Source organism: Ochotona princeps, chromosome 14 (genome assembly GCF_030435755.1).
Source record: "Ochotona princeps isolate mOchPri1 chromosome 14, mOchPri1.hap1, whole genome shotgun sequence".
Classification (NCBI taxonomy): Eukaryota; Metazoa; Chordata; class Mammalia; order Lagomorpha; family Ochotonidae; genus Ochotona; species Ochotona princeps.
The window spans coordinates 42020638-42043948 of record NC_080845.1 but is presented as its reverse complement, the minus strand read 5'-3'; the positions used below and the strand labels follow the sequence as shown (position 1 = coordinate 42043948).

The 23311-nt window shown below is 37.5% G+C and overlaps 1 protein-coding gene across 1 annotated transcript in view; it reads left to right on the top strand.

The window, feature by feature from the left end:
* FOCAD (focadhesin) overlaps positions 1–23069 on the top strand; it is a 266859-nt gene extending 243790 nt beyond the window's left edge. The window contains exons 35-43 of the mRNA XM_058672241.1: positions 4402–4530; positions 6243–6358; positions 8777–9037; positions 10302–10391; positions 13502–13679; positions 14823–14920; positions 18793–19044; positions 20940–21015; positions 22621–23069. Of these exons, the coding sequence (XP_058528224.1) occupies positions 4402–4530; positions 6243–6358; positions 8777–9037; positions 10302–10391; positions 13502–13679; positions 14823–14920; positions 18793–19044; positions 20940–21015; positions 22621–22694 (1274 nt within the window). The 3' untranslated portion in view covers positions 22695–23069. The remainder of the gene's footprint in view (positions 1–4401; positions 4531–6242; positions 6359–8776; positions 9038–10301; positions 10392–13501; positions 13680–14822; positions 14921–18792; positions 19045–20939; positions 21016–22620) is intronic.
* The last annotated feature ends 242 nt before the right edge of the window (positions 23070–23311 follow it).

Sequence of the window (23311 nt, the reverse complement as noted above, 5' to 3'; positions counted from 1 at the left end):
CAACCCAACCAACCCTACTCTCCAGCCCACACACATACTGGCGGATGCCTTGCTGTCTAGCCACCCCAGCCCCTGTCCTGGTTTTCATGCTCTCCAGTGGGAGTGGTGACCCAAGAGGGAGGAGCCCACCATCTCCCTACTAGGCCACTCCCACTCCCAGATTATGCACTTCTAGGTGGTTCTGGTATTTAACTTGACAGATTTAGCCCCCAGTGCCAGCCTCTGCCAGCTGATGCTGCAGCAAAACCCAACTTGGTATCTGTTGATATTTTTACCTAATGCATTGTTAAATGCGAATACAATGCATTGCAAAGTAAAATGAAAGCATGCTATTGTAAAAATTAGGGAGAAAAAAGAAATGTGGAAGGAGGAATGCAAATGGGAATGCAGACAGAAGGGAGCGTGGGCCGGGAAGTATCACTACGCTCCCAAATCTGTATTGTGTTGTGAAATTTGTCCATATACATAAAAAATGTTTGAAAAATATCTTGGAAGACCATATTTACATAACTTTCATTATAGTTCATTATTATAATTATTCTATTATTTGTTGTTTGTGTCTTTCTGTGCCTAACTCATAATTTATGTTTTAGTAAAAATGTGTATGGATCAGAAACATAACATGTATAGAGTTAAGTACTATCCATTACTTTAGGCATTCATGAGGATGTTGGAATATATACCCACAGGGAAGGAGAGACATACAAATGGCATTTTGTTATTCACTCACCCATTGATAGACATTTGGATTGTTTCCACCTCATGGTTAGGAGGAACAGTGCTGCTTTAAACATAGATGTGCAGATATGTTTTTAGGATTGTTGTTTGAGAGCTTGTATATGTGTGTGTGTGTGTGTATGTGTATGTATATATATATATATATATATATATATATATATATATATATATATATATATATATATCCAGTAATGAAGTTTCTGGGTCATGTGACATTTCCATTTAGAAACTTTGAGAAATCATCATACTATTTTTTTTGTAGTAATTGTATTGTTTCACAACTCAATGTGTATGATGATTCAACTTCTCTATATCCTCATCAATGTGTCCTATTTTCTGATCTTTCTATACTGGTTGTTTTTTTTTTTTTTTTTGAAGTAGCATTTCTAGCAGTTGCCATGTAATACGTCACTTGTATCTTTAGGTGTATCTGTATCGTGATGCTGAGCAGATTTTCATGTGATTGTCAGATATTTGTGTTGCATCTCTGGGGGAGATGTTTTTCATTCTTTTGCCCTTTTTTCTATGCATCTCATTTTTTATCTGCTACTTCCTGAGCTTCTGTTTTTCCTTTTGTTGATTTTTTTCCTCTACTATTTCTGCTGTTTTATTTCCCTCAACTTCCACAGTTTGTTTTTTCTGTGTATGAATTTAGCATCTGTATATGAAGCTCCTTTCTGTACTGGTCTCACTTTTGCTGATGATCTCACCTCTGACTCCCCAGTATATGTAATCTGCTGATCCTGTTTGTTTTTTCTGCTGAGTTTGCCCCTGTTGCACCTTCCTGCAATTTCTCCTTTTCCTTATACTTCTTTTTTCTTTTTCTGTGGTTCTCATTTCTGCTGCTGACTTTAACCCCATTTCTGCTTCCCCTCTCTAAACGTCTGGATTCCATCATTTTTCTGCTAGTCTTGCCCATTTTCCTTTTTTCCTATGCTTCTCCTTTCTGCTTTTTTTTTTTACTAGTTTTGCCCCAGATACTCCAGTTTACATGCTTCTCTTTTTCAATGCTTCTCCTTTCTGGTTCCTTTTTTTACTTTTGTTGTCCCAGCTACTCCTTTGCTTCTATGATTCTCCTTTTTCAACGCTTCTCCTTTCTGTTTCCTATTCTGCTAGTATCACCCCTGCTTCTCCATTTTTCGATGCTTCTCCTTTCGGGCTCATTTTCTGCTAGTCTTGCTCCTGCTTCTCCTTTTTCAATGCTTCTCCTTTTTGGTTCCTATTCTGCTAGTCTTGCTGCTGATTCTCCTTTTTCAATGCTTCTCCTTTTTGGTTCCTATTCTGTTAGTCTTGCTCCTGCTTCTCCGTTTTCGATGCTTCTCCTTTCTGTTTCCTATTCTGCTAGTTTTGCTCCTGATTCTCAGTTTTCGATGCTTCTCCTTTCTGTTTCCTATTCTGCTAGTCTTGCTCCTGCTTCTCCTTTTTCAATGCTTCTCCTTTCTGTTTCCTATTCTGTTAGTCTTGCTGCTGATTCTCCTTTTTCGATGCTTCTCCTTTCTGTTTCCTATTCTGCTAGTCTAGCTCCTGCTTCTCTTTTTTTGATGCTTCTCCTTTCTGGGTTATTTTCTGTTAGTCTTGCTGCTGATTCTCCTTTTTCGATGCTTCTCCTTTTTGGTTCCTATTCTGCTAGTCTTGCTGCTGATTCTCCTTTTTCAGTGCTTCTCCTTTCTGTTTCCTATTCTGCTAGTCTTGCTGCTGCTTCTCCTTTTTTGATGCTTCTCCTTTTGGGGTCATTTTCTGCTAGTCTTGCTGCTGATTCTCCTTTTTCAACGCTTCTTCTTTCTGTTTCCCATTCTGCTAATCTTGCTCCTGCTTCTCCTTTTTTGGTGCTTCTCCTTTCTGGGTCATTTTCTGTTAGTCTTGTTCCTGCTTCTCCTTTTTCAATGCTTCTCCTTTCTGTTTCCTATTCTGCTAGTCTTGCTCCTGCTTCTCCTTTTGTGATGCTTCTCCTTTCTGGGTCATTTTCTGTTAGTCTTGCTGCTGGTTCTCCTTTTTCAATGCTTCTCCTTTTTGGTTCCTATTCTGCTAGTCTTGCTGCTGATTCTCCTTTTTCGATGCTTCTCCTTTCTGTTTCCTATTCTGCTAGTCTTGCTCCTGCTTCTCCTTTTTTGATGCTTCTCCTTTTAGGGTCATTTTCTGCTAGTCTTGCTCCTGCTTCTCCTTTTTCGATGCTTCTCCTTTCTGTTTCCTATTCTGTTAGTCTTGCTGCTGGTTCTCCTTTTTCAATGCTTCTCCTTTTTGGTTCCTATTCTGCTAGTCTTGCTGCTGATTCTCCTTTTTCGATGCTTCTCCTTTCTGTTTCCTATTCTGTTAGTCTTGCTCCTGCTTCTCCTTTTTTGATGCTTCTCCTTTTGGGGTCATTTTCTGCTAGTCTTGCTCCTGCTTCTCCTTTTTCAATGCTTCTCCTTTCTGTTTCCTATTCTGTTAGTCTTGCTGCTGATTCTCCTTTTTCGATGCTTCTCCTTTCTGTTTCCTATTCTGCTAGTCTTGCTCCTGCTTCTCCTTTTTTGATGCTTCTCCTTTCGGGGTCATTTTCTGCTAGTCTTGCTCCTGCTTCTCCTTTTTCGATGCTTCTCCTTTCTGTTTCCTATTCTGTTAGTCTTGCTGCTGATTCTCCTTTTTCGATGCTTCTCCTTTCTGTTTCCCATTCTGCTAGTCTAGCTCCTGCTTCTCCTTTTTCTTTGTCTCCCTACTGCTCTGCCCCACCCCTGCTTCTCCTTTCGGTGTCTGTGGGTTCCGTCCCTTTACTGGTATTAGTCTCTGGTTCTGCTTTCTCCTGTATTTCTACTCTCTGCTAAGCGTTTTCCTTCTCTTGACGTGACAGTGCTTACTAACTCTGTTCCTAATTTTGGCTCATTCTTCTCCTGGTTCCCCCTTTCCCATGCTTCATCTTTCTGTGGTTTTTCATGTTTCTGCTGACCCTACTTTTTTTTTTTACTCCTATTTTCCATCATTTGTTAACTTTATTTTTGTACTTCTCCCTCTACTTCTCCTTTGTCCGTGCTGTTCACTGCTGCTGCTGTTCTTTCTGCTGTCTCTGTACCCACTCTGACCTCTCTTTTCTTGCTCTCTGTGATCCTGTTGCCATATTCTCTGCTTTCATCTCTGGCTCCCCTTTTTCAGAGTGTTCGCTTATACTGATTGTGCTTTGCTGCTGCTCAGACTGATTTCCCTTTTGTTGCTGGTGTTCATTTGCTGCCTTGACTTATCATTCCTGGTTATCTACTACTACAGTGTTTCTGTTTTTGCCACTTCACTTTTACTCCTGCCTGGCCGTTAGTGGCTACCCCAACCCTGACTTTACCTTATATGAAAATACTTGTTATAAGTCTGCTGGAAGTAGACTGAAGAGTAGGTGAGTAATGAGGCAGTACAGTTCCTCACATTTTCAAAACTAGATAAAAAGGCAAGGAAATGTAAAAGACAATCATGAGGCACAGTGGAATGTGTCTGTCCAGGTAAGAGGAAAGCATCAGAGACAAATGAGATGATGAATAGACAGAACAAGGTTTTGCAACAAATGAGGTTGAGATTAAGAACACACAATTAAAGAACTCAACACAGTTAAAGATATATCATTTGAAACTAGAAGAAATGAAATTTGATGTTTTTCACTTTTATGATACTATGAAGATTTTTATTATTTTTCTTCTGTCTTGACAGGTCCAGAATCTGTGCCACCTTCCCTTCTCAAAATAGTGATGAAACCCATAGCAACTGTTGGAGAAAGCTACCAATATCCTCCTGTGAACTGGGCTGCACTTCTCTCTCCACTGATGAGGCTAAACTTTGGTAAATATCAGAGGTTTCAGGCCATTACACTTTGGTTATAGAATCTGACCATTTTAGAATTTGAGTTGAATAGAAAAAAAATATGTTGTGTCACAACTGGTAGTTGCTGGATACACTGGTAGGATCTTGAGGCTTGTCATCTGGATGGAATGGCTGGATTACTTTTACTAAGTCTAAGTCCACACAGCCAAGCTTGAGAGAGAAGAGATCTGCAAACACAGGCCAGATACACTCTTCAAAACTAATACTTGACTGAGGTGTGCACACTGTTGCGTGTATGCTACAGGTCTCATAAAGCCTGGGCTAGTAATTCTCTAACTGTGCTTTCAGAGCCCTACATTCTAAGAAAGGACCATAAAGAATGCTGTAATTGTTTTCTGTTGTTTCTCCATCACATTACTGCAGACTTGCTGGCTTGAAGCAACTCAGATTTTATACTTGTATAGGTCAAAAGACCAACATGCTTCTTACCAGACCAAGGTCAAGGTAGCAGCAGGACAGAATTACTTTCTACAAATTCTAAGAATCCATTCCGTTCACTTTTGCATCTGTGAGAGGTTGTCCCCACTGACTATTGGGCTTCTTTCTTCACCTTCCAAACAAACACTGAAAATCTCAGATTTCCTTGCCCTATAGTCTTTTCTGGTTCTCTTGCATTCAGGCAAGGTTTTCTACATGTAAGGACTCATGTAATTAATGAATTCACTTAAATAAACCAATATACTTAGCTCATCTCAAAAGCTTTAATTACATGTGCAACTATATTCACAGATTCCAGGGTTGGGATTTGGGCATTCTTATGAGACATATTCTCCCTATTACAAATATTTTGTGGTGAAAAAACAAATGAAATTTGCACCTAAGCATCTCCATCCAGTTTGTTCACAACAGCCTCTCCTATGCAGACTGGAGTTATCACATGCAAATGGAATTTCACATGCTTGCGGCCATCCCAACTCCAGAAAGAAAGTAGAGGGAGGGGGAGCACACCGTAAAATAGTGTTTGAGCTTGTCATCTATGCATTATCACTTTCAGTAGAGTGCTTATTTACATTTGATGTACAGAATGTCTTGGATATTGCCATTTATGTTTAGTCCAAACAATAAGTATTATTTTGACTGTACACAAGTTTTTGCTTAAATGCTTGCATTTGAACTTATTCCTTTTACAAAGTCATGATGTAGCTATAGATATTGAGATATTTTATCTGAAAAATATGTCCCCCAATGCCTCTCCCTTGCTTTTGTGTGCTATACTGTACATTTTGTTCTTTAAATCCTTAGAAAAAGAAATGGCCTGGTGGGAAAAATAGGTTCGCTGGTGGGAATCAGATTACTAGAAAGATTCTAGCTCTAAAGAAGGTGGTTACATCTCTAAGCCACTTAAGATTTAGATCAATTTCCCTGTGTGCTGAATAGGAGGTGGTTAACAGCAAAAAACAAGAGTTGGGGATTTTTAACTAGATGTTTCTCATATTTTTAAGTGTTTGAATGTTTAAGTGTCTCTGGACATCATTCAGAGAATTTTTTTTAGACAGTCAAAGCACTTTGCCTTAGAACTATGACACCATTAAACACATTGTGATAGCTGGTACTGAAGTTCTATTGCTTGTAGAAATTCCGTGATCATGTGCTTTGGTTTGAGACTTTAAAGTCTAGAAATGAGTCAGAGAAATGAGTTAGATAAATCCCAGTCCTTTCTTCTTTTGCAGGTGAAGAGATACAGCAACTGTGCCTTGAAATTATGGTAACCCAGGCACAATCATCCCAGAGTGCAGCTGCACTGCTGGGCTTGTGGGTGGTGCCACCACTGATCCATGGCCTGAGTGTACGTCACAACTAAGGGTATTGGGCAACAAGGATTTCTTTCCTTGGGGGGATATTTGCATTCCTTTAAATGTGTGTTCTCAAAGCAAAGAGTGCACAAATCAGTCTAGACTGGAAAGCTGAGTTTCAAAATCCCACCATAGCCATTACTATTCACAGTAGAGCTTCAGTTTTTACAAGAATGGGAAAATGATCTGAGGTATCAATGTTCCTTTCTCAAGATCACACAACTGGAGTACCAGGTAGTTGCACAAACCTAGGTTTATTTGATTATATGGTACTTATCATCATTTTAACAGGTGTTAAGAGAAAGGCAAGTCCACATCAGCTGGCATCATGTGCAGATTACTCCTCCTTGTCCCAGAGGAAGCAGTCATTTAGTTGAGCTTTGGTTGTTCAGCAGGCTTTGGTTAGGTACCAAATCAAAGGCACTCCAGGATGCAATGGAGAGAGTGGGACATTTCCACTGGGGCTGCAGCTTGAGTTCAGTGCTGAAGAAGAGGGCTCTTGTGAGAGGGAGCTGGCACTTTCCTTGCAATGTCAAGATTAGAGAAGAAGAGTGTTTGCAGGTAAGAAGTTTCTCAAGGTGTATAATTTGGGGTACATTTCAAGTTGAGACAGAGAATCCATGCCCTGATTCCTTAGAGGTTCATCAGCAGACTGTAAGTTAAATGATATTCATCTGGGAGTTGTTAGTTCCATGATCCAGCCTATTTTTCTGATTGAGGAAGCTTTTTAATTGCTTGAGAATAATTCAGCTTCCTTGCTTGAGATTTCCTCAGTTTTCTTAAATTACTAATTATTTTTTCTCACTTCCCTACTTCTCCCAGTTCTTTTTAATGGAAGATATTTGTTTAATTGAAAGTTCTTGTTTATGAGCTCAATATTCTTTCTGCCAGCTGTTGTCATTATCCCCAACTGTTTGCTCCAAGTGGCTTCCATTCAGCTGCCACTTACTGAACTCTAGCTTTGTACCTGCGAACTATTAACACTCAGTGGGTACTTATAAGCATCAGATTTAATCTCTACAACCATGACAGGTCAGTGTTTAAAAATGGGTTTATTCAGTTATGTGTACCCTAAAATGTCTTTTCATGAATAAAATGTGGTGAATTCCAGTGTTTTATACATTTCAGTCACTGCTAGGAATACTTCCATCACATGACAAAAGTTTTTATTTGTGGTCAGTCCTCACCCCCAACTTTACACCCATGCCACCACTGATTTGCTATCTGTCATAGCCTTTCTGCAGAATTTAGCCTTTGTTTTCTGTCTCTCTATAATTTGGGTTTTTCTAAAGAACTTATATATAAATTTTAGTTGAAAGATTCTATAAAATGGAATCATATGGAATCTTGTGTCTGATTCATTTCACCTCTGACAAATCCATTATTTCCATTTGACAGATTGATAACCTGAGGCAAATGACAGTCAAGAGCAGTTTGATTGGCTAATACATGAGAGAGCTATATTTAACTAACTCCTAATCCTTATTGTATTCCTTCTCCTTTTGAGTCAGTCTAGCAAGCAGCCTGCTTTGTTGACCTCAGCTATTCATTTGGCTTTTTAATTTTCCTTTAATTGTCTTTTAGATCTGTGCTACTCTTTGTATCTATCTTTGTGGGTCTTTCTCTTTAGCCTTGTTAATTAGCAAACTAAACTTTTGAATTCATTTTATTGTAAAATGTTCTATCACTCTTCACAAGAAGCTCTTCAGAAAGCTCACGCTGACCACATTGATCTTTTTAAAATATTTTCTTTAGTTTTCTTGCCAGTTTTATTTCTTAAGCAACTTCATTACTAATACATGTAAGATTCTAAGAAGTTTTGAGGCTTGCCTTGTTAATCTCTGTGTTATACCACAAAGCTGATAAGTGCTAACTGGGCCTGTTGTTGTCTTTTGTGAACTGTAGGATCCTTTATTCAGTCCCATTGGCTCAGGGAAGCAAAGGCTCTAATGTACCAGTGGTCCCCATTACATCCATATTTTTCTTCAGAAGAAGAAATTAATAACAGATATTGTTTAGTTGATTTGCAACAGATCTTTCATCTGGCAGAATTTTCTTGCTCGGGAATGCAGTCTTTGACAACTTAGGAGCACTATATTGACTTTTAAGAAGCAATGTTTTGTTCCCTTTACTGAAAAGATCTGAAGTTAAGGCTGAGGAGTTCAGAGACTACTGGCAGATACAATGAGTACAGAAGGGTCATCCTGGATCAGAAGAAACTGCAGTAGCCACAGCTATGTATTGGTGGTCCACTGGCCCGTGAGGCTGTGGGAAGATTATGGGGAACGAAGACACCTGGACTGTTGATTGCTCTGCACACCCTGAGATGTAGTCATGACTTAGAGATGCTGAGCACTGCAAACCCAGGCTTTCCTTCTGTTTACATCTGACCTCTTCTGTTTTACTTCCAGTCAGATATCAAGAAATACCTCCTGCTCTCAGCACCTCTCTGGATAAAACATGTCTCTGATGAACAGATCCTGGGTTTTGTTGAAAACTTGATAGTGGCTGTTTTTAAACCTACTTCCCCACCTTGCGATCCTGAGTTATGCCTCAGTGCCTTACAGGGTCTGAGCCAGACCATGAAACTACCCAGCCCTGCCCACCACCTCTGGAGTGTGCTCTGTGAAGCTACTGCGAATATTTTTGACCTTCTGCCAAATAAGATTCGGGTGAGGAGCAAAAATATTTACATTCCTGATGATTTATGTTTGGGATTTTTAAAACCTTTTTGGCAAAGTGGGGAGGTGTATGTTTTAAGAATGTGGGTGGGAAAGCTCACAAGAAATAACCACATTCTTCATTAGCAGAGTTTTCTTCCAAGATCTAAATTGAGGTTGAATAGTTAGGTCTAAAGTTTTGAGCAAACTCTGAAGTGTGTTAACCAAAGCTGTACCAGGAAATTTGCCGTCAAGATGTTTTATCAAATACCTGTAGGAGATGAGCAAGCACAGAAATTCTCATATTTTATATTCAGAAAATCCTTGGCATGTTGTTTACAATTTTATCAAATTATTCCCCGTTGCTCCTCTCCAATAAACCCCTGAATTATAGTTTTATAAAGAAATTAAAAATCCATTTGGAGTGATGAAATTTATATTAGGGAGGAAAAATGCATAGAGCCAAACAAGTATGCACTTGATATGGAAAGATCTGTATGTAAGTAAGTAAGAAAGTAAGTATGTTTGTATGCATGTATGTATGTACGTATGTATAACCTCAGAAAGTTTATTCATTTATTTATTTTTAAAAATTATTTGAACAATATAATGTTGGAAACCAGGGGGCGGAGATTAAGATGTGCTGGTTCACTTTCCTGCATGACTAACCCAGCTGGTTTGGGGACAGACTGAGACCAGGAGCTCAGAAGTCCATCTGAGTCTCCCACGTGAGAGGCACAGACCCCAGTCACTGTGCCATACCCCGTGGCTCTCCCAGGTTGATGGTAGAGCAGCTGAAGCTTGAGCCAGTACTCACGTAGCATGTTTATTTCTCAAGCAGCAGCTTAACATTCTGTATCACAACATCAACCCCAGAAATGTGTATTTTTAAACATTTACTGTGTATCCTGATTTGTAACATCAGGAATATTATTTTGTTAGCAAATTGAAATTTTTACAGTAGCAGTATGTTTTATATTACAAGTTGTCCAAAACTCTTAACTAAAATAGATAATTGAATAAGGATGGAAATCATGGTTTTTATTGATTTTCTTTTTATTAAAAATTTCTGAGGTATTTTTTTAAACATATTTTATAGGCAAAGGCTTAATGGCTTTAAAGATTAGAAAACTGGGCTGTATGTTTTGATCTGACTAAAATTAAAATCTCACCAGTTGCTGTTCTTGTTGACAAGAAAAATCTAATTTGCCAGAATATTAAAAATGCAGTCATGATAAATATTGAATTTTGACATATTTGGGAACTTTTCTTTCAGAGAGTTGACTTAGAGCTGTACGTCTGCATGGCAAAATGCCTTTCAGAAATGACAGATGATGAAGCTAATCGGGTTTCCAAGATCACGAAGGTAAATCACATGTTTCTATCTTCTTATTATTGAGGCAAAAATTATAATTAGAAGCTTATTCTATATACTGGCATGGGAATGGACATATTATGACCAAAGAACTTTCTAGTACATTAAGGGAAATAATAATGTTTGCTTCACTTGATAGTATCCTTTTGGAATTGAAAAGGGGATCGAAAAACAGGTACTAGTAGCCCCCTTATTAGATAATTTATGAGTAACTAATTCCTCCACTCAAATTATGGGTGGGCAAAAAGTTACCAGAGTTAGTAAATAAAATACAAGCTCATTTGTTAAGTTTGAGTTGTTGATAAAAAAAATGAATATTTTCTTAGTGTTTAATCTTATTTGAGCGTGTCAGCCAGTCTGGAGAGCTGTGGGCATCCCCTGTATCAGGTGGACTCTGGTCGGTTACATCTTGGCGGGCTTGTCTAATCAGTCAGACAGGTTAGTGTCTGAGTCAGCGTAGTGGTGGTTCTCAAGAATGTTGTTTCTGGACTGGTGGCATCAGCATCACCTGGGAACTGATTAGAACTATGAATTCTCCACTGTAGACTTACCGAGTCAGAAATCCTGGAGATGGGACACAGGCGTTTGGCTGGGCAGTTTCTGCAGTCAATTCTGGTACATCCCTCCTCTCCCCACAACCCCTCTCTTTTTTAAGCCTTTTTTTTTTTTTTAATGAGCAGTAACAGAGAAGAAGAAATAGAGAAAAAGATACCTTTTTTCCACTTGTTCATTCAACAAAGGATTCAGCACTCAGGGCTGGGCCAGGCTGTAGCCAGGAGTGAGGGATTCTGTTTGAGTCTTCTACATGGGTGACAGGGGCTAAAGTTCTTGAGCAGCCTCCACTGCCTTTCCGGGCACATTGGAAAGAAACTGAATCAGAAGTAGTATAGCAGAGACTCGGCTCAGCACTCTGATGTGGTATGCTGATGTCACCGGTGGAGTACAGGTGCCTTTGGTTCTGGTATATCTTAAGGTTTGAGAATTACTGTTGTAGATATGTAGTTATGTAAATATGTGGAATATCAGCATTTTGGTGTTTTGCTTATTTTGAACAAGCAGAAGCAATCAAAGGACCACTTTTGGAAAATAGACTCTGGAATCTCATTCATCTGGGTTGAAATCTAGCTCTGATTCACTGACAGTGTGACCTTGGTTAAGTTTCAAAGCTTATTTCTGCCTCAGTTTCCACATTTGTAAAATGGAAATAATAACACAGACCTTTTAGGGTGTTTTGAGAGTTAAGCGATTTGGTTTGTGCTAAGTATTTGACATTGTACCTGGCCCTAAGTGAGGACTTAGCAGCTATTTACTACCATAATTAATACAGTCTTGTAGCAAGTACTTGATTGTAATATTTGCATAATATTGATTGTAATATAATATAATATTGATTGTGATATTCATATAATGTAGTTCTTAGAAATTATGTTATGTTAGTTCACTCTATGCTTTAATTTCTTCATCTGTAAATGAGGGATGCTAGTAATAGGAATTTACTCTAGAGGATTGGTGTGCAAATTAAATGATTAATAAGTCAGTTTTCAAATGTTTCAATCTAAAGAACACTTTAATTTCTTAAAAATTGATAGGCACAGGTGACTTTTTTTTAACATGGATAATATCCTTAGATATTTACCTTGTTAAAATTTGAAACTAGAAAAAACATTAAATATTTACTTAGTGTGATAATAAAAATTCCTTACATTTTCGTGTAAAGCATAAAGCAGTATTTCCAAAACACAAACACTACCAGCCAAAGTGGCATTGTTTAGCATATTTGGAAAGGTCTGCTATAATAGATGACAGCTGGGTCCTCGTGGCAATTGCCATATTCATTCTGTTGCGATAATTGGTAAACTAAGTGAAGAAATTCTTGCTGCATTTATAGATGTGTAGGTGGAAGGGATGGGTGTGTTAGCTCCTCAGGTAATTATGTATATTCTTCTTTGATATTGCACCAGACTCAAAAACTGATAAATTCACTGATCCATGAAGGTCATGTACTGTTATGTCAACAACATTGATACGCCTCTCACTTTGAATCCGGGCATAGTTTTGCAAAGTCATAGATTGGTCATTTGAAAAATATTCGATCACTGAATTTGGAGCTTTTCCAAATGTTGATATATTTCAATATATAGTATCAAAATATATCTATTAATATTATCATCACTCTATTAGAAAGCCTTTATATGTTAGGAAGATACCATGCTCATAGCATCAGATACACATTTTCCAAAAATCAAATTCTTTCCTGGAAGTTTGGATTTTATCATTGGCAAAAATACTGTCATCTATTTTCCATAAAAATGCAGGAATGCATCCTTTAATTTTAAGAAAATAATTTGTTAAATACTGAGTTTCAGTAGCCGTAGTTTGCCCTTCAGTCATTCTTTCTTTCGAGTAAATAGTGTTCCATGAAAAAAGACAATTTCTTACATACTTTTTCCTTGAGACAAAACAACCATCATACCTGGTTGTGCAATGGAACGCCCTTACACATATTCCCTAGTTTGTCACAATCCTATTAAAAAGATATATATTAGAGGGCTAAAGGTTAATGAAACTAGTAATTTTTATTGTTTTCAAAGATGCTTTAAGTGAAATTGGCTTTTTAAAAAATTTACACAAATGACAGTGAGAATCACAGTGACTATTAGAACAGTTTAATGCTTTTGCTAAAAAAAAAAAAAAAAAAAGAGTTTTTCCCTCACAGAACCTCACAAAAGACTTGGGGATCCCCACATATTGAAAGCAATTGAATTAATACATGTTACGGACTTAGGATGGTGCCTGCCACATGATAGGTACTGTATTTGTTAGTTATTTTAAGATGATTTGTGTATGCTTAATAGATACCATTACCTGCTAAGCTCTGAACACAGTTATGGTTTTGAGAAGGAAACGAGGTGACATTTTAACCTGTTATTATATGTACATTTTAACATAGTAGGCTCCAAGATCGGTCAAATGCTGCTTCAAACAGGATGGAATTAGGACTTGAAATAACAACATCAAACTCACCCTTGCTGTTTTGGGCATGCCCTGAGTTTCTGTAGATACTTCAGTTAATAGTGTCTGAATATCCTGCCTTTTTCCAGAGCAACATAGAAAAGAGTGCCTTTGTCAAACTGTACTTAGTCTCCCAAGGACGATTCCCAATGATGAGCTTGACGGATGTGTTCAGTGTCGCTGTGCAACACCAAGAGAAAGAGACGTTGGCATGGATGGTTCTGCAGAGCTTATACCAGGCACGGATCATAAGCCATGCCAACACAGGTGAGGCCAGGCTAGAAGGAATACCCAGAACAGAAATAGGTCTGCCTGCTGTCCCTTTTAAGCCAAATTTTCTTTCTCAAATAGAAACTTCTGTCGTGCTTCTTGCTTCATAGGCTAGACCCTCTTACCCTAAATGAAGAGTGTCTTGGATGAAAATGAGCAGTTATAGATTTTGGGATAAGGGAATATATTCATTTGAGAGGATTTGGGCGGGGGGGACTACTGGGCCTTCAGGAATACAAACAAGTGTCCCATTTTACTTCTGCCTGTTGAGCCCAAGAGATTTATAGATTCCATCAAGTGATATTTGTGAAAATGGCTTTTGAGTAGCCACTTTAAAAATTTAAAAAAAAAAAAGGAAAGAGTTATACTTCAGAACTTCTCGCGATGGTAGTACTTGCTAGCTGTTGAAAAATAACCTGTGATAAGAAACTAAATTGTTTACTGCAAACCAAAAGTGTACCAGGAAGAAATCTATCTAGAAGGTATTTCCAATTAACCATAAAAGTACATGTAATCAGTTAGGTTTCATATTATATGTAATTCTAGCTAACCAGTTGTCAAATGTGATTTCTGTTTTTCTCTTATTGTAAACTGTGTTACCCTTCCTAAGTAGTCATTACAGTTGTGGGAATTCTCATTTTTAAAGAATTTTAAAAAGGAGGAAGGCAGTATTTATGCTAACATTTGTTCTCCATTTACCCTACAATGGCTGGTTTTATTTCTCTTCTGTTTTTGTGCTAGATTTCCTCTGTGATTCTGGCATAACCTGAGAGCACTTAAAGCAAAGGAGGGCTATAAAAACAGCTAATTTTTCAAGACTGAACATGACTGACAACTTGGCATGCCCAGTGTTTCCTGGTGTGTTTCATGTTAAGAGAAACTCCAGTAAAAGCATTTTATCACTTGTAGGCAGGGACATTTAAAGCATAGGTTAGTTTTTTTGTTTGTTTGTTTTACCATACAGACCAAGAATACAGTTATTGGGTGTGAATAGTTGTCAGGGCAATCATAAACTTCAGTATTACAAGACAACAACTGGTTAATAGTGTCCTCATTAGACTTTAATTGTGGTAGTTATTATTTATTTTACATCTCAAAGGAAATATATGGTCTGATAACAGAATATCCTTCTGTTTTCAGGTGTGTTGAAGAGAATGGAGTGGCTTTTGGAACTCATGGGTTATATCAGAAATTTTGCTTACCAGTCAGTGTCTGTTCAAAATGTGGCTCTTGATGAGGTACAGTCTGTAAGACTAACAGCTTCCTTAAGAAATTTTCTCTTTGGTACTTAGGTGATTGAGTTCTTTATATAGCCTGATTATTAGTTTCATATCATATATGTATCTTTAAAATTTTTTGCTCCTGTTGGTTATCTCTTCAATTCTGTTATTTCCTTTGTAGTGCAGACTCTGCTTAATTTTTTTCTTTTTTTTTTTTTCATAATCCTGTTTGTCTGTTCTTGGTTTTGTTCTGCATGACTTTGGGGTCTAATTCAGATGCATCCTTGTCCATTCCAATACACCAAAGCATTTCCCCTATGTTTTCTTCCAATGACTTTAAAAGCACAAGTCCTACAGTTAAGTCTTTAATCCATGGTGAGAGATGGGGTATGGTTACCTTCTGCGTGTGGTTATCCAATTTTTCTGGGAAAATTTATTGAAATGACTCTTCTTTTCTCAGTGTGTTTTCTTTTATTATTGGAAAAGCAGATCAGATTTACGGAAAGAACGAAAGACAAAGATCTTCCATTCACTGGTTCACTCACCAAAAGGCCATAATGGTAGGAGCTGAGCCAATCTGAAGCCAGGAGTCAGGGCAGCCCTGGGCTGTCCTCTTCCGCTTTCTCTAGCCAGTATTTCATTTATTTTCATGCTGAAATTTTTAAAAATTTGGACTCTTTGATTTATGCTTGTTTTCATAATTACCTCAAGTTCAGTGATAGATAACTTTTTATTTGAGCTCTCTCAAATTTTTTGATATACACCTTGATTATTATTCAGTTCCCTCCCAGTCCTGTTTTTGCTGTATCCCATAGGTTGTGGTAAGCTGATTTTCTGTTTTCATTTGTTTCAATATATTTTAATTTCTGCCTTGAGTTATTGTTTAATTTCCACGTGTTTCCAAGATTTTTCTTACTACTTATTGATACTTATTTTTACCATATTGTGGTCAGAAAGGATGCTTAATATTATTTCATTGCTTTAAAATTTGTTGTGACTTGTTTTGTAACTTGCCATATGATGTATCTTGGAGGATTTTGTGATTATCATGAGATTTGGAAAATATATTTTGATTATAACAAGCTATTTTGAAATGCGTTCAAATTTGACATGACTATAAAAATTGGAATGAAAACAAAGATAAGAAATATAAGAACTTTACAGTGGCATTCATTTTCCTCTCCAAAATTTTGAATTATTGTCCCAGTTTCCATATTTTTATATTGTCTATCTCTTAATATATTGATGTATTATTTTAGGTTACATGCATACTGAAGATTTGAATGGTCTATATACCATGTTCACTGTATTAGAATACTTTGAATTTGTATAGTACTATCTCTTGGCTTTCTACCTTGTAATATTTTATGCATAGTTATCAATATCTGTCTCAGTATCTTCATCGCATTTCTACTAATGATATATTTTCAGCTTTTATTTATCTTAGATTTTTTTTTTTACCTCTTCAATTCTAAAGGGTTGCTTTAATTGGTATTGTATTCTGGGAAGATTATTTTTCTTTCTTTTTTTGCTGTTAATACTAATCTAACCTTGCCTGTTAGATTGCTGCTGAGAATTCTGCCACCAGTTGAGCTGAGACTCCTTTTGTATTATCTACTTTTATTTTTCTCTTGAAAGCTTGAGAATTATCCTTGTATATTTAGCCTTTTCAGAGCCTGATCATAATATGTTTTAGAACAAGCTTCTTTATTAAATTCATCTGGGGAACTCTGACTATCCTATGCCCATATAATTATATCTTTCTTTAGCTTGGGATGTTTTCTGTCATTTTCTCTTTCAAAATACTCTAATGTTCTTCTTCATCCCCAGTTCTGTAGATATCTGTTGTTCCCATCCTATCCCAAATTTCCTCTATGTTTGTTTTCATTCCTCTTAATTTTCTTTTATTTTTTTTCTCCTCTATGTGTATATTATCAAGTAGATTATCTTCAGGCTCACTGACGCTTTGTTCTTACTTGATCAGTTCTGCTATAAATACATTCTATCCTTTTTAATTTCCATAAATATGCTTTTTTTCAAAGATTTTGTTTGTTTTTAATTATCCCATCTGTTTAAGTTCTCTGTTATGCTGTCTGCTACAGCAGTGAATTTTTCTCTGTGTGCTCTTTTTCATTGGGTTTCCTTAAGAAATTTATTTTAAGCTTTACATCCAAACATATTGAACTTTTGATGCCTACATGTCTCAGACTTTATTTTTGTTGTAATTATTGTTGTGTCATTTGGTGGTGTCATAGGCTACTAGGTTTTTTTTTTTTTTTTTTTTTTTTTGTAATATTGTATGGTATTTATTAGGGAGGTCTTATGGGGACAGGGAAGAGAGGGGCAAAACCAGAGAGGGAGGGACGGAGGGAGAGAGAGGAGATTATTTATGTGGTGATTTATTCCCCCAAATGTCTGCAACAGCCAAGGATGGGCCAGGTCAAAGCTAGGCGCCTGGAACTTCATTCAGGTGTCCCATGTCGGTGGCAGGGGCCTAAACACTTGAGCCATCTGCTGCTGCTTTCCCAGAACATTAGCAGGGAGCTGAATCGGAAGTGAAGCAGCTGGGACATGAATCTCTGCCTGTATTAGATGCCAGTGTCATTGGTAGCAGTTTAATCCATTGTGCCACGATATCGGAGCCTGCTAAGAGTTATTGATGCTTGTGGAATATGATGTCATCTTCACATTGAAGAATTAGCTATTTTGCTCATTCTCTGTAATCTGGCTTTCTTTATCCTGTTTTTCAAGAAATTCGGAGCAGTCTATTTTCTGTCAGCTTGTGGATACTTTTTGCTAATTTAGCACTAGATAGTAATCCTAATTGAGATTGTCCATCTCCTCAGGCTTTTTCCTGGGGTTGGAGTAAGCCCAGATATACATCCTGTGGCCCCGAATGCTGTTTTAGATTATGCCTGGAGTCGTTAGTCAGTTCCATTATCCATTCATCCTCCAGTACAGGATGAATGTGGGACCTAAACCTGTTCTGTCTGCCAAGGATGGACTCACCTCATGGCCTGAGACCTCTGAACCAGCTGGAATCTGGATCTGTTCATCGGGGCAAAAGGATTCACTTGGCAGCAGGACAGGTCTAGAGGCTCCATCTGACCTGGGGATTGGAACTATTAGGAACTGCCCAGTATTTGCTTTCTCCAACCTGTCACTGAATCCCAAGACATAGACTTAATATTTTCCTCTTGCTGTCTGCTTAAGAATAGGGAAAAGATGATGAAGATAACCCATGTACCAGCCAGTAGTGGCACATGCTGAAATGAATCCACCCATTAGGCAAGTCCAGAGAATCTGTCTGTAAGCATAGACCTAGGGACAGAAAGTTGTTAGGGTCTCCCCAGTGTTGCTGTTGTTTTTAACTTTTAACTTTTGATTAAAATTGTATCATATTAGATGCAATTCTAAGAACACAATGATATTCCTCTTGTTCCTCCCTCTCCCCCTTTCCTCCCTTTCTCCTTCCCATCCTCCTTTCCCCCCGACGCTGTCTTTATTTTTTTAAACTTTTGTGATAACATACTTTAGACTTAACACCACATCAAAAGGTTTTGTATGACACCAAATATGTTTAACAATTAAGAAACCAAAAAAAAAAAAAACTTACTGGAAATATGGGCGATGGTATAAACAATAATTAAATATCTATCTTCATTTAATCAAATCTCAAAAACCTTCTAGTGTCCTAAAATGTCCTTCATTCATCATGGGCGTTGAGGTTGCTCTTCCGTGCAGTTCATTTTCTTGGGTGCAGCAGGGCAGAAGAAGTGATTCAGTAAATGGAAAGGTGACATTGCCCCATGATGGGAGCTGAGTATTTGGGGATGTTAGTTTGCATTGTTAAAACATACGACCTCATGTTATTTCAATTTCCTTTGCAGGCTTTGGACTTCTTGTTGCTGATATTTGCAACTGCGGTGGTTGCATGGGCAGACCATGCTGCTCCTCTCCTCCTTGGACTCAGTGCTAGTTGGTTACCATGGCATCAGGAGAATGGTCAGACTGGTCCAGCATCAAGCTTCCTTGGCAGGAGTCCAATGCACAGGGTTACTCTGCAAGAGGCTCTCACTCTCCTTCCAAGTAGCATGCCTCTTCTGCTACAGAAGGAGCCTTGGAAGGAACAGACCCAGAAGGTGAGGTTGATACACACCTGCTTAGCAAGACAGGCTCTTCTTCAGCAGCTTCGATTGTAGAATTGAAGTAGAGTTAAGTGAAGCTGATTTATACCACAGGCTTCATATTCAATCCCCTACCTCAGCCTACTTCAGTCTGAGATTGAGACTGGCCTAGGCATATGATTGGGGGTGAGGTGCAAAGAAAACCCATATTATCATTCATTTATTTGATCCTGGAGAAAAGAACCTGAGCACATCTCAGAGGTCTTAATCTCAGTGTGGACAGACAGGTGAACAAATTCAAGATGACAAAGTAGTGTGACAAGCAGGACTCAGTCTTGATGGATAGAAGATGATCAGTAGTGCCTGGGTGGCTTAGGGAACTCACCTGAGGGGAAATATGGCAGAGGTGGGGAGTTGAAGCATCTACCTTCTTGTAGCACATTTAAAGTTTCCTCATAGCTCATTCCATTCACAGAGATGCTCCAGGTACCCATTGTATCCCTGAGCTATGCTTAGATACCTGAAGGAGTTTTGAGGGATCTAGTATCACCCTTACGCTCAGGGAAAACTAAACTGAGGAAACACCTTTGGGTTTTGTTAACACTGAAGTTCTCCACCTGTTAGTCATTGTTCAGAACATGTGGAGAGACCGTGTTTTCTGTAGTCCTTGTTATAGGGCTGTGACTTATGGTTAGTGTGGTTGATTGGGAAACTTTTTCATGAATACCATTTAATCAGAACTAGATTTTGACTTTAAAACTGACTTTTTCTGAATCCTTGGAATCTTTAAAATATTTAAAATATTTCTGTATTGTGGACCTACAACTATATGGAGTGTCTCAATTGAAATGTCTGTATTATATTTTCCTTAAGCTCAATAAGCATTAATATACTACCCCAAATTTTGTGTTTTGTGTTCCATTTTAAATTTTAAAAATATAAATGTCATTTCCTCTCGTGTCCTTTTTCAGCTAGGATACCAGGTTCACTTTAGACTGTAGTATAGACATCTTGCATCATTTATGCATTTATAACCTGCTTACCAGAAGATTGTAAAACAAAATTCAGAAAAACAAAATAAAGGGAGAAATGTTCATTAAGCAGAGAACCATGAATATGTTTTTTCTCTTTCTTTTATTCTGTCTTCAACTCAGCTTCCTTGTGTACAAAGTTAAAATATCCAGCATCTGTCACTAATATGTGTGTGCTCTTATTGAGCCAAGATTGGTAGCATCAGTCTTCTAATAGTTTCCCTGTATCTAATTCAAAACCAATTTTGGTTACACCCAGGGAGATCAGACAAACTCAAAAAATACTATGAGTTTCTACTTCATTTATTAGATTTATTCATAGTCAACATAGCTGAATCTATGTAGTAAATATCTTAATCATTTTTCTTGCATTTTAACTATCAGATCCATTTAAGCACAAACTGTTTTCATTTAAAGAAATATATTTTGTATTACAAACAAGGGCTTATATATGACATGTTCTCTATTTATTGCCTATCTGTGTCTGGGCCAAGATGCACAAGGAACCAGGTAGGAGGCAGCAAAATACAAAGACAGCACATGTAGCTTTGAAGCCAGGTGTACTTGGGTTCAAATCTTAGCTTAGCTGGTCATTAGGAGTGGTCTTGACAGAAGTTCTTTACCACAACCTCACACTTAAAAACAGAGACAGATCAGGATCTTCAAACAAGGGAGAAGGGTTTGAGTTGGCGAGACTGTTTGACTAAACAAGAGTTGTGCCAGGGTTTCCCATTTCTTGCGTTTGGTCATTGTCTCATTTCTGCTATCCCAGCCCAGACAGGTATTCCTAGGTCCCACAGGGCGCTGAAATCCATGAATGCAGGCCCAAGGGAACAGTGAGCATCTCTGCCTTGACACTGTTGTTCTTTGTCATTTTAGTTCATTGACTGGATTTTCAGCATCATGGAAAGTCCTAAAGAAGCTGTCTCAGCAAAATCCAGGGATCTTCTAAAAGGTATTACATTCATTCTTTATGCATAGAATAGGCGAAAACCATCCATTGCTGTGAGGCAAGTTGGCATTATAGTACGTGTCAGTGTAACTGTAAGATCCACAACCATAGAATAACTTTTTATGAAAATTAGTTGATTCTTTGGCTCAATTTTGAGAAATCATGGGGGTGTTGGCTCTTTGGCCTGAGACAGTTTGTTCCTGCCCACCATGTCTTGGGCATTTTGGGATCCAGAACTTACCTGTGGCTGCTAGAAATGTCCCTGACATGCTAAAAATGCTGCACCAAAAAGTGTGACTTTTAGAAATTTGCCTGTTGACCTATTCTGACATTATTTGTCTGCCCAGCCTGGAGTTAGAGTATGACCCATATTTTGATTTAAATGTGATCTAATTTGTTGATTGCCAAATAAGCAGCAAATCATTATTTCTGATCCTTACCTCCAAATGTGGCTGAGATATGTATAGAGTGGGACAGTGCTCCAATAAGAATCTGATAAATTATAGAACTTCATTGAAAATCAAGACTGTGATCTGCATTTGGGAAAACTTCAACGAAGTTTATGGGGAAAAAAATTGAATAAAAAGGTAAATTTACTCTGGTGCAAAAACTATGATTTAAATCTGTAAAGATATCTAATTCTATTTTCCCTGAACATTTTGGAGTTTCTTTGTGTTTTTCACTTGATTCATATCTAGAGACTTACTGTTAGGGTTTCCTCCATTCATTTGCTTCAGGAAGTTTGGACTCATTTCTCAGTGGTCATGGATAAATAATACCATGGTTTCTCCAAAATTCCTAAGGCATAAGGATAGCAACTGATAGTGGTGAAGAAAAGTTATTTGGGTAAAAAAGCACAAGTTCTCTTGATTATGCAGTCATGAACTTACTAGAGTCAGAAGTGGTAATTGTGTAACTGCTTTACCTCTATTCTTTCGTGTTATTATATTGTAAGAACATTTCAGTATGTTTATATTAATGTTCTAAGATACATAGTTACCTAGAGGGATTACATGAAACTTTCCCACTTTAATTGATCCCTGAGGGACCTATAGAGAAAGTGTGGCCTTATGGATTCATGTTCAGATACAGTTTTTATGATAAGGTCAGAAAATGTCATTTTGTGTTTGAGCTTCAACAAAACATTTAATGGTAATTTTTATTCATTTATAAAAGGACACAAATCTCTGTACATTTTTACAAAAGAAACTCACCCTTCTAATCCTTACTCATACCACAAAATGAGCATCATTGGTACTCCACAAGTCAGTGTTTTATTTTACTCTGGAAAATATCCCTTTAACTGATAACTGGATAACTTTCATTAAAAAATAAAACCCTCTCCGCCCAAACATTAATAAGTGATTTCTACCATTAAAATTCCACCCAATGTGGAGGTAGGGCGAACGATCAGAAATAATGATTTGCTGCTTGTTTGGCAATCAACGAGACTTGGTTAATTCTTGTTCTTGAAGTTAACCAAGTGACAAAAGCCAAGATCTGTTTGGACACTCCTTGACTAAAGTGGTCTATTCAAATTAATCTCTACCAAATGAAAGAGTATAACTTTTTTTTCTGTTTTTTTATTTTTATTTTTTGTCTCCATAGCCACTCTTCTGTCTTTGAGAGGTCTCCCAGAGTTTAAGAAGAAAGCTGTTTGGACCAAAGCGTATGGTTGGTGAACGGTTTTGCAGTAGCCAGCAGTGTTCTCATTGGATGAGGACAACCAAAGAAACAGAAGTTTTCCAGAATTGGAGTCTGGGACTGTTCAGATATGTTGCACAGCGTTAAGGGTCGTGGAAAGATGTCTCTATCATGGATGTTTCGACATATGTGTGCCAATATTGGGATGCATTGCTTGGATACCCAGGCTATTTTGAAATTAAAATAGGAACGAGAATTTTATTTAGGTAGAGCTCACTATGATGGTTTTCTTTGCGAAAACTGCACTATTATAATTTCTTTCCTCCTAAATTCTAGTAAAATTATCTTACAAATTTTGCTCATGTTCCTTTTATTTGCTTTAAAACATGGAGAGAGATTTCTGCTGGAAAAATATAGTGATGATGATGGCATTAAGATCTGTATTCTTTGAAGTCTCTAAGAGGATATTAATTGACTCTGAGTGAGACAAGTTTTCTCTTGCTGAGAAAGCATTATTTTGGAACTGCTATTTAAATAAACATAACACTGAATATTAGTGAAATCAGACTTATTAATTATGGCTACAATTTTTATACCGTGTTTTCTTGAGTGCAAGTGATTTTTATCCAATTCAGAATTACTTTACCCCAAATGA